Below are 17,928 nucleotides of genomic sequence, written 5' to 3' on the forward strand. Positions count from 1 at the left end.
ACTTGACTCAACTGAAACCCTGTAGCTTCAGACTTGACTCACCTTTTTTCCGTCAGATTTAAAGTCTCCGCCACAGGGGGGCACTACGTACCGCTACATCTAGGCCTACATCAACTAAATCCGCCGTTCTCGCACACTTTACTTCTGGACCTGTTATAGACCTCCTTGTTCAGCATCCAGATGTTATATCGAGAAGCATTCAACTAAACATTTTTGATTCCCAGAATGTTCTAGGAATCATAGTTAATGGCTGTAAACAAATAAAGAAACAAAACTAATTACAAATTTAGATAACATTTAGTAAATTCTCATTAGGTTGTCACACAAAAATCTCCTACAATGTAATGTTGGTTTATGGTTATGGTTCTGCCAGTTTGACATCAACTATTTTTTTCTCTCTGAATAATTATTCTATAAGCATTATTATTTTATGTTTAATTTGCTATTCTACCCAAGTACAAAACAAATAACTCAGACAAAGTATATGGTCATACTGTCATATTTTGTACAATTTTAGTTTAACTTGAATGTTTTCTTTGTACTTTATACCTAGGAAACAAGTTCTATTTAAGTGTGGTGTTTGCTAATGTACAGAAAATTACATACACAATATCTGAGGCATGCAGAGGGAAAACATATTACTTTATAATTATTAGTTTAAATAAAAATATTACAAATTACATAAATATAATATTGTTTGCATATATGAGAACAGTAAAAAAAAAATAAAAGTAGTCAATTGAAAAAGTGTGAACGATTACATTGTTAGTTACAACACAAGTAAGGGCTTAGCTGTGAAAGAACAAAACTTTCATAAAAAAAAAAAAATTCATATTTAGTCTCTTATTTAAACATATTCTTAAGACTTAGCAGGTTTGATTCATCTGAATACAAAAAAAGTAAGCATCATCATAAATGGTATTTTCCTGACTGAAAAAATACTGGGTTTGAAAAAGAAACTTTCCCACTCGCTAGAAAAGAAAAACACTCCGCTGTCTTATTAAAACAGCTGATGTTGTTCAGATTCATATGGCTTGTTTGACTGATTGGATTAGTGTAACTAGTGGGTTTTTTTGAATGTGGAAAAAAAAACCCACCCCTAGTCACCCCCATAAGAAAAAATAATTCCATGACATCCCTGCATGAACAAATAAATGCTTCTGTGGCTGGATGAATCTGCTTACAGCTAAAAACTAGCTCCACATTTCAAGAACTTTGAAAAAAAAGCTGGTTTCTTGTCTTGAAAAGAAGCACATATTTACACAAAATATTGCTCCATAGCTTTTGATACAATGAACATTTATGTCAAACACTGATGCTAGACAAAGATAGGTTAAGAGGTTTTTACATTCAGCTGTCGATGATTAAAAAAAAACACTATGATTATATATACACAGGAAGATGCCTTTCACCGCAGAAATACCCACTTGCTCAGAATTAGCTTACTATTGTTTAGTAAAACAATGTTCGTTTGCAGGCACTTATGACATCTTTTATGTACGTAATACATGAGAATCTTCAAAGTCAGTGCTCATTAACAGTATATCGTGCCCTTTTTTCATCTTGACTCATAAAAAAAACTGAAACAAAACAAACCTAACATATATCTGTTGAGAGGAAAATGTGTCATGCTTCTGAGAAGATCATGAGATGTGATCTTCATATTTCGAAAGGAAGAAGAAAAACACCAAGAAAGTATCACAACCCCCCACGCAATCCTTGTTAATGTCAGCGAGCATTTCCTAGTACAACAAACAGCTGGAAAATCTCAGGTGTTCTAGCAGCTGATCTTGAGACCGCATTCTTCCTAAAATGTCACATTTAAAGCTAACAAAAATATAAGAACAACCGCCATTGTAAAAACTGGACATGGATATGGTTTTCACCTGGAAAGCCAAAAACTTCTGCAATATATGCAACAATCTACCAGTCATCTGCCCATTTTATGATAGTGATAAAACTGGAAAAGGGTTGTGGTGTGCAGTTCACAAATTCACTCGGAAATACTCTCACTGATAACTGGCTTGTTGGCTGCATTTTCATCAGAAGGAAAGTGTTGAGCTTGGCGTCCTGAGGTGAGTCAATCACCACCTGAGTGTCGTGTGCGGCTGCAAATAGCTGCTTCTCCCCATCAGAACTGAAATACACTAAAATTTTGAGTTCTACAGTAGAGCTGCTGTTCTTCTGTGGGTTCAGTTGGAAGTTAACTTGTATGTAGACCAGGTAGACACCTTTCTCTCGAATGATCATCGACATGTTGGTGTGGTCCAGAATACTCTCATTCTTATCCCTGTATCCGTGCCACTCATCCTCCCAGATCAACCAATCACCTGTCTGATTGTAGCCCCGAGCTTGAAGAGGATAAACACGTAGCAAGAAGTTTCATTATAGAATCACAGAGGTTTATATTACGTTATGTCATTTCAATATTATACAGCTTTTAATGAGAAATGTGGACTTCATGTGAAACCATTTTTGTATCAGCATCTTTCATAAATAAAACAATTTGTGGACAATCACCTGTCAAAAGCCAGTGTTCCTGTGAGATTTGATGAACATACTTTCTTGAGAACATACTTTCTATTGCAGAGACTGTGCGATCAAAAAAGAAAAACATTAGTAAGCATCTCTAAGGTTTCCACCGCTGAACGAATGCTGGTTAAAAATGCCAACAAATAAAACTTGCACGACTAAACGTGCAATTCACAGCTGCACAGGAAAATGCGTTGAAGCAGACCACAAAAATGCATTACACTACATAACACACAGCGAGACCGCTCGACTCCCCACCCAAACATTCTCAGACTCCCACAAGCACACACGCACAACAAAAAGCACAACTGGCTCAGTTAGGCTATACATGTTACCATTGCCATTGTAGTAGCCCAACCACATTTACTATACTACCGTTAAACTAGTATAAATTAGAATGGAGATTCTTCAAACAGTAAGAGCTTTCAGAACCTTTCTACCATTTGCAGTAGCCTAGTTTTCTTTTAATATCAGTCGCGGTATCAACTTTTATTGTTTATTTCACTGACTACAAAACACGCAGTAAAGCTTATGTTTAAATCATTATGTTAAAAAAAATTGTTTAGGTACTTTTGAATGGTTATTGGTGTCAAATTATAACCTGGGCGCGAGTTATCGAGAGTTTTTGGCTAACGTTACACGTTTGAAATGGGGTTTCGAACGCTTTATTTAGTAACGACAATGACAAGTTAGTCCGAGCGTGTAGTTTCAACAGGAGTCGCATTCGCTGAGGAGGTTACCGTAGCAACAGTATTTTTTAAGTAGGCTATCTTTTTTATGTATCACAAATTATTACAAATTCTCAAGTGTTCTTCATTTTAGAACCGTTGCCACTTGCGCCCTCCACAGAGACGCTCTAAAACGCTGAACGTGGCTTAATGGACTAATACAGTGACATAAACAGAACAAAGTCAATATACACCTTACTGACGATGCACACTAACTATATACAGGCTAGAAGATGCACTTGTAATATAAACGCAGGGTTTTTCTCCCTAAGAATACCGTTTTAAACAAAAAGCCTAATGAGCAATCTAGCGTGAAGAAAAATGGAAATAAATGCCGCGAACAGTCGCCGACAAAATACACAGTATGTAAACATGAGGTAATATTGAGGTATAACTTACCATTCACGGTTCTAATTCTTTGGCATCCAGACACCTGTTGAAGTTACAGTAAGACATGTCACTTGAAGAGTAGATTGCACAGAAACAGAGCCAACGCAAAGAGCTTACATAAATGCACCCATTCGTGGTTTACAAACACGCCCTCTGCAACTTGATCCAGAAATGAACTATCCACATAAAATGTTGGAGAAAGCGCGAAGATAAGATAAGCACTGCCCTGTGTGTGTGTGTACCTAGCCTATGTGAACTGAGGATCGCTACTTTTTTCATAAAAATGTTAAAACCGAATGCTTACTAGAATGGTCAACTATCTTACTAGACTTTTATTCAACCAAATCAATCGCAGAAAGAAAGTTGTTCTTCAAAGTTTTCTACAGAATCCTTAACACCGGGTAATTTTATTGTCCAAATTAACAATATCTAGATGAAGAATCAAGACATTCTGAGGCTGTAGATCGGTTATATTTACCTTCGACATGAAGACATACGTCAAGCACGACGCGATTAAAATAAAGACCAAAGCTATCAATGTCCAGATAATATGCGCCCTGGCTGCCCGCGCTGTATCCATGCCTGCTCCTCAAGAAGTTGAAATAACTGCAGTCTCACACAAGAAATGACTCTTGTACCAGATGAAGTTCGCGGCTGTAATGAGATAGGCTGAGTCTCTCCCACGCGTTCAACGGTGCGCTATTGACTCGCATCACCTGTGGGTGAGATGAGGGTGGATGCGATCATGATAACAGAAAAGTATAGCTTTCACTATTTAAAGCATGCTTTCATACATTTGACTGATATCTTGTAATCGGAGCCAACATCTGGTTTCATTTGAGTTATCAGCACTGTTTGTAATTTCAATCTTTTATCAGATTGCCTGTCTGGAGAGTGGGTAAAACCTACAGCTACGAAAATAAGGTGAAGTGGATGGTGGATGGAGAACAGTCGTGTGTTTTAAGACACAAAAGTTTAAATCTTTAATCCTAAAAGGTCCTGAAGAGCGACAATGAAAATAAATCTTAAAGGGGCAGTTCACCCAGAAAAAAAAGAAAAAAAAAATCTGTCATCATTTACTCACCCTCGTGTCATTACAAACCTGTATAAATATCAAAAGGAGACATTTTGGAGCATCGCTTTAAAGGTGAATGAAGACAATGAATGAAAAAATCAAGTATCCAAAGGCTGCAATAATTACTGTAAAAGTAACAAAGTAGTCTACTTGTGCAATTTTGTGAGGATTGTGTTGCAATTTAGCAATGAAGTAATCATTTGTTTGAATCAGATCGTCTAGTGATTTGTTATACGTTTAAAATGTTTTTAATGATTCATTCATGGTTCTCAAATGAAACTCATTGAATCATTTAATGATCTAATTACAGGTTATGCATCACCCTAACCCTATTCGCCCCTGATGGTTGTAGGTTACCATATCACGGCGCAAGAAATCCAAACCACAGCATATCAATTCAGACGAGCCTGCTTCGACAGAATTGGTTTGAATAGTTTGGTTTGAAGCAAACTATTAACAGCCAAAGCTAAATAATGTAAAAATCACAAAGCAACAATAGTGAGGACAGTAGAATGTAACATTCATTTATATATATATATATATATATATATATATACAGTGGGTACGGAAAGTATTCACGTGAAAAATGTAAGGGGGTCTGAATACTTTCCAGAAACCACTGACCAGGACATTCCTTAGAATTTCTCCTTTTGTATTCTGCAGAATAAAGTGTGACACAGGTTTGGAACAACATGTGTAAATGGTGACAGAATTTGAATTTTTTTCAGAATTAGAACTATCTCTTTAAGAGCAAACATAGACCTCAAGTACTTCAGAGACCACCCATCTGGTATTTTCCCACAATGTTGACTGGAAGTCATAAGAAATATCTGTAATCAATCATGCAAACAAGGTCACCACATACGTGTGCTCCCATTGGGTGTGGGTGTTAGCAGAAGCATCAGCAAAAATTGTTATGCACTGTGCGTGTTTAGGTTTTGCTGGCACTTTAGGGACATTCAGTATGTTTGTGAGCATCTCACTGTTGATTCAGACACAGATTATGTTTTTCCAGTTATATATACACACACATATATATTTTTATATGACTCATTTTTATCGGTTACTCTATTTACAGAACTCACAAGTTAAATTTCCAAAAGAGGGCAGTTTCCCAGATGATATCAAAGTAAGTAAAAGAAAATGCCCGCAAATGTCTTCCATTTCGAAGGCCTACATGGCTCAGTGATGCCACAATGACATCAGATTCCACTTGTCAGCACTCGATTGGCTAAATGCTGTTGATTTCCGGCATCATGTGCTCAGATTAATTTAAATGTCTCGAGATTTGATGTGCATATCTGTTTTGTCATGACTGATTACTTGAGCGAAGTAACTGACTTGTTTGATTTTAAAGAACAATCTGAGGGTGCTGATCTCATGCTAAAGCTCAGAATTAGAGCAGGGAGGCTGTGTTGGCTAGGTTTGCATATTCTGCCAATATCAGAGCTTGATATTCAAAACATTCTCATAAACGGTATATTTTCTGTGTCACTGCAGGGTTTGTGGGATTGAAGGATGATCTCGACAAGAGCCTCAACTGTGTCATGGCAACAGTATTTCCAGGTAGGCAAGAGAGACATACGAAAGACTCACTACTACAACAGTTAGTTTCCACTTGAAATGCTCTCCATTAGCAAAATGGAAAAATGCAGTGTTAACTGGGACGGGAGATAAGTGAAAATCAGTCGTGTTTTCAATCACTCCCACAGCCAGTCTGCATTGTGTTTACAATATCGCAAACATAATCAACATTATCATCATATTTCTGTATGACACTTCAAGCCTTTTTTATACGAGGGAGCAGGTGACAAATGCAGGGGTGGATTAATGTGTACAATAACACCTCTTTTATGGTTTCAAAAGATAATTTCTCCATTATACATTGTTTCTGTGAAAAATGACTAACAATAATGAGGTCAGCGTTTAAGAACATGCTAAAAGTTAATTACATGTAAAATGTTTTATCTGTTAGTATTTAACAACATTATTTTACAATAGTCAAAGCGGTCTCTTTTTGCTCTCGTCCTATCTCAGGTAATGATATGCTGTAACCAAAACGCAGACCGTTAAAGGTGAGCACTAGCCAATGAGACTACAGATTTGCACATTAGTCCCGCCCACTGGCGAGCTCTCAGCGGCTTTCGCTTGGTCTTGACCAGGCTTTATACGAACGGCTACAGTAATTCTTGGTTCTGTTTTAATTCATGGCAAGAGTAAATTAATAAGCCAGCAAAAATAAAATGGGGAAGACAACTAAGTTGAATTACTTTTTTGCTTATCTATAGACGTTCACTTATTTCAGGAGGATGCTTTTTATTTGCTTTGAAGGAAAAATTAATGAAATGACAGCATGTACTTAGTATGACTTAAAAAAGTGACTCAGATTCTGTGATATTTGTTTGATATGACCCATTAATGGATACCCAGAAGGTGTGGGCGATTGCAGGAATACTCCCCAGCTATCTGCCTCTGACCTTTTAAGAAGGGTACAAATTAAAGATGAGAACATTTAAGTAGGTGGGGGGGCTTTTACAGCTATTCTCCACTGGATTGTTTTTCAGGATTGAGCAAAAGCAAATCGTTCATCTCAGAAAAGTCGCGATATGGAAAATCACTCTGTACATTAGAACTATAAAAGAAGATTGCAGTATGACTCAAAGACAAGCCACTAAGATCAAAACAGATTAAGCCGGGCTCACACTGTGCGAATTTTTTTATTTTATTTTTTTTTAAAAGTCTTTTAGGATTGTACTTGTCAGACTGTATGAACATGATGATCATGTCACACTGTGGGATCTCAGTTGTCATTAATGTCAGACTGTGCGACAGTCAAGACGTGTTAAAAACGGGTGCGCGCAAGAGAACTTGTCCGGAGTTCTACATTATCAACCCACAGTCCCACACACGTTCAGTGACTGCGAGCTGCATTGCTGTAATGACTGCGGTGACTGCGGGCTGTAATGTTGGCTATCATTAAAAGTATATGAATGGCGGTGATACCGGCGTATTTAAGAAGAATAGTGTAAGCAGAACTACACACCCACATGAAAACAGCAGCGCAACCGGTGTTTATGCGGTTAGAAGAAATCTCTAGCATTAATTATGATCATGGCTTGTCTTGAAAAACGAAGACAGTTTGATGTTCATCGTAGGAGAAGTCATACTGCAGGACTGTGCGCCAAATCTTCTGACACTGCCAGAATTTCGTCGGAGGTAAAATTTGATCGCAACGGCCATTAATCGGCTGTCGGTGAACATGTCAAACTAACGATCAAAGACTACAGATTTTAGCCTTCCTAAAAGGAATCTTTTAGGATTTTCAAAATTTGTCTCAAGACGGCCAAATCGTGGCCAAAATCGCACAGTATGAGCCAGGCTTGATCACATTTTTGGAATGTGTTTTTTAGAGTTGTGCATGGGCTTCTAAACACAGAACTCCTTTTGTGGCACTTATTACTAACCACTTTTGCTCAATAGAAATTGACAAGATCATACAAGAACATAACAGTTTATATAGCTCAGCTATTGAAAATATGCCACACGTCAGCATATTGCTCAAACTCAAATGTGCTATGTAAGGGAGGAGGGCTATAAATATTTGAATGCAATACAAGATGTTAAAACATGTTATAAAAACAAAACCTTTGAAGTCAGGCACTTGATTGATGCTACCATCACGATTCTTACACAGATGATGCCATCAGAAACACATGGTCTAGATGAAAGTGATGATTATACGAGACAAAGGAAGTTTAAGGTTATAGACTACATTCACTCACTATTTTCACAAAAATAACCAAAGAACTTCAGCTATGACAAAGGCATCTGAAGACCCAGAGTTTGTTTCATTTGGCCACCAGATGGCAGAATCTTTTAAGTATGTTGAGGACAGTATGAAGAGAAACTTAAGTCTTTGTTTATATTAGTCTATATTCAGTTGTCAGATGAACTTTTAACCTCCAAAGTAAAAAAAAAAAAAAAAAAGTATTTTTTTCCCCCTTTGCATTTTGATAGCAGACCTATAACTCAAAACACAGGAAACAGAACTCCTTTTGTGGCACTTATTACTAACCACTTTTGCTCAATAGAAATTGACAAGATCATACAAGAACATAACAGTTTATATAGCTCAGCTATTGAAAATATGCCACACGTCAGCATATTGCTCAAACTCAAATGTGCTATGTAAGGGAGGAGGGCTATAAATATTTGAATGCAATACAAGATGTTAAAACATGTTATAAAAACAAAACCTTTGAAGTCAGGCACTTGATTGATGCTACCATCACGATTCTTACACAGATGATGCCATCAGAAACACATGGTCTAGATGAAAGTGATGATTATACTGAACAGAAAAAAAGAAACTGATCTGAGCAATATAGTTTACTGTACATGTAAGAAAGGAGTCATGCTTTAACCTTTGCTTGATATTTGCGGTCTCACTAAAGGAACTGTGCAAACTGAAGTATTTACAGGTGACTTTGGGATGTACATAATGAGGTCATCTTAGTTTTGCAGAATATGTAAAATGCATCTGGTATAATTTTATTTTGTTTCTTTAAAATTATATCAACTTAATGTCAATAATGTAAAATACTAATGCTCATGCATTTGGACAAATGCAGTTTGGTATTTTGTTTGGTTTGAAAAACAGAACAGTGCCTCAAATACAACTGAGTAATAATTTTTCACAAAAGTGAAATGTTACAATAATAATAATAATAATGAAAGCACATATTATAGGAAAACTGGCTTTTATTGAAATTTTCACAGAGTTAGTTGTGAATGTGGTGCACCATGCATAATGCACAATGCATACATATGCAAAATTAAAACGCCGTTACGACATCAGTCTCTCCATGTGCGCATGAGTATGCTGGTCACAGAAGCAGGACTCGTTGTCATATGTACCAATACAATAGCAGGCTCCTCATGACAACCATTCTGTACATCTAATATTTACATAGTTTTGTACCAACACACCTCCGATAAAGACAGCTTCAGGATGGTGAAAGTAGGGAGAGAGCTAAAAGTAGATGTCCCAAGAGTCATCTGACATACAATCACAGATGAACTATTGCTCTTGCCTTCAAGTTCAGGCCATCGCCTATCAAGAACAGACTCATTCATACACACCCTTTTATGGGTTCTTTTACTGACAATTCCAATAATAATAATAATATATTATATTACCCCACTCAGCACCCACACATACATCCACACAGTCAAGTATGGGCACATATTCATCACTGAACCATTTGCTCAACTTGTTTTAGCCTGTGCTACACAAATGGCAGTGATTGACTACTGTCCAGTATGGCTGTTGGACCCATCAAGCATTATTGCTCATCAGATCATATATGTTCCCCTCCTCTGCGACTCACACAAACAGACCCTATAAGCCATCAATACGAGAGAGAGAGGTTTGTCCAAATAAATTAACCAAAATTTAAACTCCCAGTCAGACAAGTTGTGTCAAGTCCACACAACAAGGCGTGGCACCTTTTAACAGGTGGCCGGTGAAAAGTCACAAAGGAAAAGTGGATTGAGGAGAAAATTTCTGGAAAATAAATAAAACAAGTACAATTCCATACACCATGAAACAGTCTTCTAAATCCACTTTGCTGTTGTAAAACTGTGACGAGAATTAGTCAGGCTCTCTCCATCTGAGACTGACACACAGATCCTTTTTGGCCTGATAAAAACAAATCATCCCTCCGTGCAGTTTGCTTCGGCAAGAAAGCGCCTGCCAAAATTTAAATCATTCAGCATCTGATTTAGTATAATGTATTTCCATTGCACAATACACAGGCCTGCTCTGTATGCCAGGTCCAGTGTAAAGGCGCCCCCTGACGTCTTGCACCTGTAATAGCATGTAAGAAGCGACACTAAAACGGTGTGGTTTGCACACACAAAGAAAAAAACAAAATAAAACGTTTGTTGAAAACTAATGTCCACTTTGTGCATTTGAAATAGCATTTACAAAGGGAACGTGAGAATGGACGTATCTGCAAGTATGCAAATAATGTTAATAAGCAGATGCATTTGATTGATCTATCCACGTGTGATAAAACGTCATGCATTTCTCACTGTCGCTGTATTAATACTCACTCAGACATGCTTTATTGTCTAGTATTCTGTCACACATTAGTGAATTAGTCTCTGCATCTCTTCTCTTTCTTCAAAGCAAGGCAACATGTTTCAGCTGTGAATCGGCCAAGGCCTTCAACAAGGCAGGATTTTTTAACTTGGCTTTTCAGTTAAATGCACTGCTCATGTTCCTCATTCATTACTTTGTCTTCTTGCTCTGAAGTGCTTGTGTGAGTGTTTGATTATGTCCAGTGGGAAAACCTTGTCCGTGGTCCATCAGCATAAAATGAAAAAAATAAATCAGGGGTCCACATATCCACAGGTCCACAATCTGCCAAGCGTCGGGCCAGCGCTGATGTAGCAGGCCAGTTTCTGTGAAGGAACATCAGTTACACCTTATACAAACTACCAGGACCAGATAAAGCAAGTTGTCCATTGCCCAAGTCACTAACTTCATCTTCTAAAAGCCCCGATACATCTGCATTCGGTATGCTGTCGTGATAGCTGCTGAAGCTAATGTTGTCCTCCTTCAGCTCGATGGTCCAGAATGGGGCATTCAGCTTACGGTTCTGGTATTCTCGGTAAGTGTACACGCCACCTACCACCGCCAAGAGAGCAATGACAACTATGATGATGACGGCCAGGACAATGATGTTGAACTGGTTCCACGGAAGCGGAGTCACTGTGGTGGTGGTGTTGGGGGTGGAGCTGCCCAGGCTGCTCAGCAAAGTTGTGGAGAAGGTGGTGAACTGTGCAGTAGCATTGGGGCTGGAGCTCATGGTGGTGTAGTGAAACCAGTGGGTAGTGGTTGAAGGAGTAGTGTGGACGACTATGGAAAGGGCAAGAGAGAGAGAAGATCAGTTTGATACTGTATGCATCTAATAAAACGCAACATATCCAAATGAATAAAATTATGAATTAAACTCCAGTGATTGTCCAGTGATATTCATGTACTGCTGCGGAATATAAATTGTGAATGTGCGTTTATTGAATGCAATGGAAAAAAATACTGTTTACCATGACTTAGTAAGAAAACGAGTTTGTGGGCTGCATGCAGATAACAAACTTCAGTTTTAGTCTGAACAATAAGCAAATTTATTTGGTTCTTTTAATGAATCATTAAAAAAATGACTAAAAAAAGTTACTTTTTTGAATCAGTCTGACTGAACTTCTGACTCACTCACCGAACTGACAGTTATTATTGAACTGCAAGTTATCATCATGTGAATAATCGAGAGAGAGCAAAAAAGAGTAAAGGATAAGAAGCAACAAAGAGTAAGAGGAATGGAATGAAAAAGGGTGAGAGCAGCAAAACAGTACCATGTGGAGCCCTGATCTAGTGTAATGTAGATAACAGATGCTGCATACTGGTAGAAGGTTCACAGGAAGGAGCGATTCCATCTGTTCAGTAGAACAGACAATGTCAAACCATACGCAGTGTACATAAAGACTGAAAACCTACCTCAGAAAACATGTAAGGTTCATCATGCAGTGCTATTTTAGTTATGTACTATTAAAGTATTTATTAATATTTTGTATTAGCTTTAATTTTTATATTTTCAGATTTAATTTTTAGTTCACGTTTTAATAATTGTATGTGCTTTAGTCATTTGTATTAGTTTTATAAAAATATTTCAATATAGGTTTATTTTTTAGTTTTAATTTTAGTACATTTAGTTAGTTGCCAAGGCAACATTTGTAATTAATTTTGAGAATAAAGTATTGAAAATTTTTTTTATATTTTATTTTATTACAGCTGGAATTTTTTAATTACCAAAAACAGAAAAGTTTTAGTTTCATTTTATGTTAACAATAACAACACTGTCATTATGGGAAACACTTTATCAGAGACATTTCAGCCATTGTTGGAAAGTCAATACCGAAAGTCAATGTTGCCTTTTGGAGCTCCATTAGTGCAGCTACCTCTATAATGGGACGTCATCAGTGAGCGGAAACATGGTTGTTCTGTAGCAGCAGAGCTCAGACAGGCCGAAAGAGAAGGATTTATTATTGTTGGCTGAGTGGAAAGATTGACGAAAAGTAAGTGTGGATTTGGCTGACTTACTGGAGTGATAAATCACTCTTTTCTTCTTCCTCTCTCTTTTATATATTCACCCTGTGGTCCAAGCTCACTGTTTGGCAGCCTTGAGTCAGCCTGCCTGTGGGAATGTCCTGTCCTCTTCACTGTATGCCACTGATAGAGTCAGCAGTGTACAGATGGATGTTCTGAGTCAGAACACCGATCTGGGATAAGTCATTCTACAACACATCCTCTCTCCCCCTCTCTAAAAACCACAGTCACATAACACACAAAGCACTTTTCAATCACCACTTACAATAGTTGCTTAAATATATTAATATCAAAAGTTCAGGTCCTTCCTGTTTATACGATCTATAGCGTAAGGCTGGATAACATCAATGTGATGCATTTAATATGTTTCAATTTTGTAAGTGAATCACAACTGAAACTACACCAAATGCATGAGAAAGCGACTCAGTGTGTCCACGAGAAAGAGTTAAGCTGTGGGATCAGTTTCAACCTCTCTCGATTGGTTCACTTCACTTTTCTTCAGTACTGAAGTGCACTGACAAATGATGGTTTCAGAGTCACGGCTTTAACCGAACTGTTGAAAATGATATGAATGAACAGAATAAAAAAAGAATGCGAAGTACAGATGCAATAATGCGAATAAAAAAAAAAAACATCAATAAATGATACCCAACTGCAGCCAAAAATCACTAGAAGTTTTACTACTGCAGGCTCTCACCTGTAGGAGTGCAGTTCCTGGCCAGCGCGTCCCCTGTGAAGCCTTCTGCGCAGCGTTCGCAGTGCGGCCCCGTAGTGTTGTTGATGCAGCTCAGGCAGTGGCCCGTGTCCGGGTGACAGATCCGAGGGGATATGCGGGGGTCTCCGTTCCCGCTGCAGTTACAGGTAAGGCAGATGCTGTCGGCGTTGTAGAAGCCATCACTACACTGCTCACAGTTGGGACCCTGGTATTCTGGCTTGCACTGGACACAGAAAGGCTGGCCACTTGAGTCTAAACACATAAAGAGACAAAGGAAGTTTAAGGTTATAGACTATAGCAGACCTAGTACTCAAACAACAGGCAAATCTGGCCTATGAAAAGGGCTGATGATGAAGACCTCATGCACACAAAGAAAAAACTACTGCCTAAAGTCTTCAAAAGCACATTTGCTTCAAAACAAGCTTTTCTGAAGGATGACACATACTGCAGATAAACATCTTTCTTTTGTCTGATAACATAACTGATGTTTGTCATGTCAAAGAGAAGAAGAAAGAAGAAGAGAGAAAAAAATATATAAAATGTTTTAGAAATTTGCCACTTGTCCACAGGGAATGATGCTAAAGCATGAGATAATGTGATGAATGCATACTGTAAATGTCATTTTTCCATTTCTAGTGCTGCTAAGAACACAAACATGTTAAACTTTTCTGTATTCATTGAACAGAAATGTCACATGAAGGGTGGATACTGAAAGTAGATGTATATAGTGTGACCTGCTACTGCAATTAAACTGCTTGCAACCAGATATGACATCATAAAATCAGCATGATGATTATATGACTACTGGGAAAGTACTGAGGAAATACTGAGAAATGTATCTAAAGTACTTGTAATTGCAATGCAACTGACAAGATTATTTTCAAGAGCAACATCACATTGTGGGACATTTCATTTTCTGACACTAAGGAAATTAGTTGTCATCTAGTGCTCATAAGAAGCGATTACTTTCTGTGGAGAAAAAAAGAAGAGATGATCCAGAAGAGACACTTTTTAAAATCATTAATGAGCACAGCAGCCTCAACTAAACATGTTTTTCTCTCTCTTTCTTTTGGCAGAACTAATTGGCATGGCCAGACAGAATCTGTAAACTTTTTTATTTTTTGCATTTTCTTCACTTATTTTTTGGGGGGAGAATTTGAGGTTGCTCTCTTAGAGCGTATTTTTCCAGGATCCTTTGATGAATAGAACGTTTAAAAGAGCAGCATTTTTGTCTGTCATCTTTTGTAAAATTATAAATGATTAATTTAATGCATCATTGCTGAATAAAAGTATTCATCTCTTTAAAATTGTACTGACTGCAAAATGTAACTAGTAGTGTACAACATTTTGAATGATAGGATGGCTTTGCAATCATTGACAGCCCTTTGTTTCACCAGTGCATTTCTAAACAATAACAAATAAGGACATGAATACAAAAGTCAAAGGCAACTCTTCCTCCATAAGAAGCTAAAAAAAAAAAATACTGTGCCCATCCAAATACAGCTGGAAAAATACATGAGTTCAGAACTAGAAGAAGGAATCGATTTTATAGCCTGGCCCAATGAAGTAGAGGTAAAATAAAAGGAAAGTAGAAGAGAAGAACTGAGGAGGAGGAGGAGGAGGAGGAAAGAAGAAAGGTACAGTTAAAGCAAAAACCATGTTGAGCCATACAAAGAGAGAGAGAGAGAGACGCAATAAGACAGACTGTACGCAGTACCTGCTGTGAATCAAATATATCTAGCAGAGAGGCAATTTTTATGTTACATACAGAGAGGGGCAGTGAATCAGGGGGCTCTATGACCCTCCTATCTTCATTTGCTCAGACTCAGCACCTGCATATGGCCGACAGCAGGATATAAAACCCAAATCTCCAGGCAGTGATGTAGACCCAGGGAATACTACACTAGAAGGACCCATTTTCCACATTTCTCAAGCATGAGGGCAATAACCATCATGGTAATATAATGACACAATGAAAGGATGGAGAGTGACTGAGGCAGAAAAGAGTCCATTTAGCTATATATCATCATGACAGTAAAAGAAAAATCACGTAGGGACAAAGAGCTTGAGCTCCTCTGAGCTCTTTGAACTTAAAACGATCATTTCACTACAGAATTAAGAACATTCACACAAATTAAATGAACAAGAGAATGAAAGAACAAAGAGAAACAAAAAAGCTGAGGTGTTGGTGGTCAGAGTGAAATCAATGTAAACACACACAGAGACTTCTTTTGTTTGGTCTTACCTGTATGAGTGTTGAGTTTATTGCGGAAAGTCGTTTTCCACTTCTTTTGTTGACAAAAAATTCAGGAGTGCTTAGCAGTCCATATGTCCCAACATGTTAGAGCATACAACGATTTCCTCATGTAGCTGTGACTCGGACTCGTGACAATAATGTTTGAATTGAGGCTAGTCAATGTTTAACCATTTCATAATTGTATCACCGGCAGAAGCTTCCGTAGTGTGGTGACTTTAACCTGATTGCTTTTTCAGCGTCACAAGCGTACACACAGCGTAAGCAACGTTTGACGCACCGAGCTCAAACAGGTATGGACATGCTCACAATGGACATTGATTCCAAAAGTTTTTACACTTCCTGACCACAGTAAGAAAAAAAATACTCACAAATGAAACACAAACTGAAGATATAGTGAAGAATAAAGAGTGTATAATGTACCCTAATATAATATAGTAACAAACTTAAATGGACAGTAAACTAGTCAAATTAGTCATCTGCTCTCTATATTAAATATACTGTACATATACGAAGATTTCTTGTCTTATATTTTCATGTTTTAATATTTTAACAACTCGCTGCATGTTTCACTCTCTCAAACTCTGTCTATCACAAGGGTGAACATAAAGAACATAGCATTGGCAAATAGCAGACTTTTTACAGACTGCTGAATCAAAGCTGAAGCTGTGGTGGAATTAAGCAGGCAACTTCATCCAAATTATAGCAACTGACACTGCATGGCAGATAACAAGCCAACCAGTGCTAGGTCATTTCCAATGCAAATTCAGCCAGCATATCAAACATGCATTTCACTAATCTCTTATGCTCAACAAGGCTGTATTTATTTGATCAAAAATACAGTAAAAAACAGTAGTATTGTGAAATATTATTGGGTCAGTATCACTGTAGGGTAACTTTTGGTGTCCTGTACATACATAACCCATTTGCCATGATAACATAAAAATGACTATGAAAGGGTGTGTTATATTAGGCTAAGTTTTTATATTCATAACATAAGCATTACATGGCTCTTTAGATACATTTACATTTTTTGTTTTGTGTAAGAAGATGCGTGTTATTTTGCTATGTCCCATGCACTGCACATTAAATTTGAATGAGAGTAGAATATAGTCAAATCATAAAATTGTAAAATTTTGTTCTCCTATTAATATTTTGTTAATTAAGAGATTACTCAATTTGAGTGTATTGATCATTTGGTAATAAAAACTATATTTTTATTGCTGAGGTGTTGGTGGTCAGAGTGAAATCAATGTAAACACACACAGAGACTTCTTTTGTTTGGTCTTACCTGTATGAGTGTTGAGTTTATTGCGGAAAGTCGTTTTCCGCTTCTTTTGTTGACAAAAAATTCAGGAGTGCTTAGCAGTCCATATGTCCCAACATGTTAGAGCATACAACGATTTCCTCATGTAGCTGCGACTCGGACTCGTGACAATAATGTTTCAATTGAGGCTAGTCAATGTTTAACCATTTCATAATTGTATCACCGGCAGAAGCTTCCGTAGTGTGGTGACTTTAACGAGTTAATATTGCTAAAAGCTAAAATGAATGGGGGGGGGTATATCAGTGTGATTGAGAATGTAATTATATTATTTATTATTATTATATGATTTTTTTCCGAAGCTGAGTAAATGTTTCATTGTCATATTTTGATATGCTTTAAGTGTTCTGCTTTATGTGTCCACCCCGTCATGTGCTGGTCCACCCTGTCATCTTGATATTTTAAAATAATATTTAAAATAATAATTCAATCATATCTATATAATCCAGTGTGTTCAATAGCTAGGTGTTGGGGCAATAACATGCAAACAAAAAACTGCATCCAAATATCACCGTTTTCTCCAAATAATAATAAAAAAATACATGTGCGAATTGTATTAGTTTCTTTAATAACATGGTTTACATAAAATCTTTTATGTATTTATAATTCGAAAGCAAACAAATAACCCTGTTTATGAAAGGGACATCATACCTTTCACAAAATATAATTTGCGTGAAAACGTGAAAATGAAAACGTATTTAACAGTAATATATATGTCCATGACAGGGAGGACTTATCTTTTG

General features: G+C 37.2%; 2 protein-coding genes across 3 annotated transcripts in view; both read right to left on the bottom strand.

The window, feature by feature from the left end:
• Nucleotides 1-765: 765 nt before the first annotated feature.
• LOC107598424 (uncharacterized) lies at nucleotides 766-4,372 on the bottom strand. Its single transcript, XM_016289755.1, has 4 exons — nucleotides 4,129-4,372; nucleotides 3,660-3,693; nucleotides 2,521-2,592; nucleotides 766-2,351 (listed from the first exon to the last, which is right to left on the bottom strand). Exons 1-4 carry the CDS (start codon nucleotides 4,228-4,230, stop codon nucleotides 1,924-1,926), a joined length of 636 nt encoding a protein of 211 aa, XP_016145241.1. The 5' UTR covers nucleotides 4,231-4,372; the 3' UTR covers nucleotides 766-1,923.
• A 5,113-nt stretch (nucleotides 4,373-9,485) lies between these two features.
• Nucleotides 9,486-17,928, bottom strand: part of LOC107597375 (multiple epidermal growth factor-like domains protein 9) — a 116,051-nt gene continuing 107,608 nt past the window's right edge. For both annotated transcript variants that reach the window (XM_016288411.1, XM_016288403.1), the window contains 2 exons: nucleotides 13,590-13,859; nucleotides 9,486-11,650 (listed from right to left, as the gene is read on the bottom strand). In XM_016288411.1, coding sequence (XP_016143897.1) covers nucleotides 11,211-11,650; nucleotides 13,590-13,859 — 710 coding nt within the window. In that variant the 3' untranslated portion in view covers nucleotides 9,486-11,210. The remainder of the gene's footprint in view (nucleotides 11,651-13,589; nucleotides 13,860-17,928) is intronic.

This window comes from Sinocyclocheilus grahami, unplaced genomic scaffold, assembly GCF_001515645.1.
Source record: "Sinocyclocheilus grahami isolate Dianchi unplaced genomic scaffold, SAMN03320097.WGS_v1.1 scaffold12.1, whole genome shotgun sequence".
NCBI lineage: Eukaryota > Metazoa > Chordata > Actinopteri > Cypriniformes > Cyprinidae > Sinocyclocheilus > Sinocyclocheilus grahami.

Excerpts from the sequence above, each read along its gene's own strand:
- LOC107598424 (XM_016289755.1), bottom strand. The coding sequence starts at position 4,230 with ATGGATACAGCGCGGGCAGCCAGGGCGCATATTATCTGGACATTGATA. Across the intron at positions 3,694-4,128 it reads CGTATGTCTTCATGTCGAAG|GTGTCTGGATGCCAAAGAAT; the intron begins GTAAATATAACC and ends TAACTTCAACAG. Across the intron at positions 2,593-3,659 it reads AAGAATTAGAACCGTGAATG|TCTCTGCAATAGAAAGTATG; the intron begins GTAAGTTATACC and ends TTGATCGCACAG.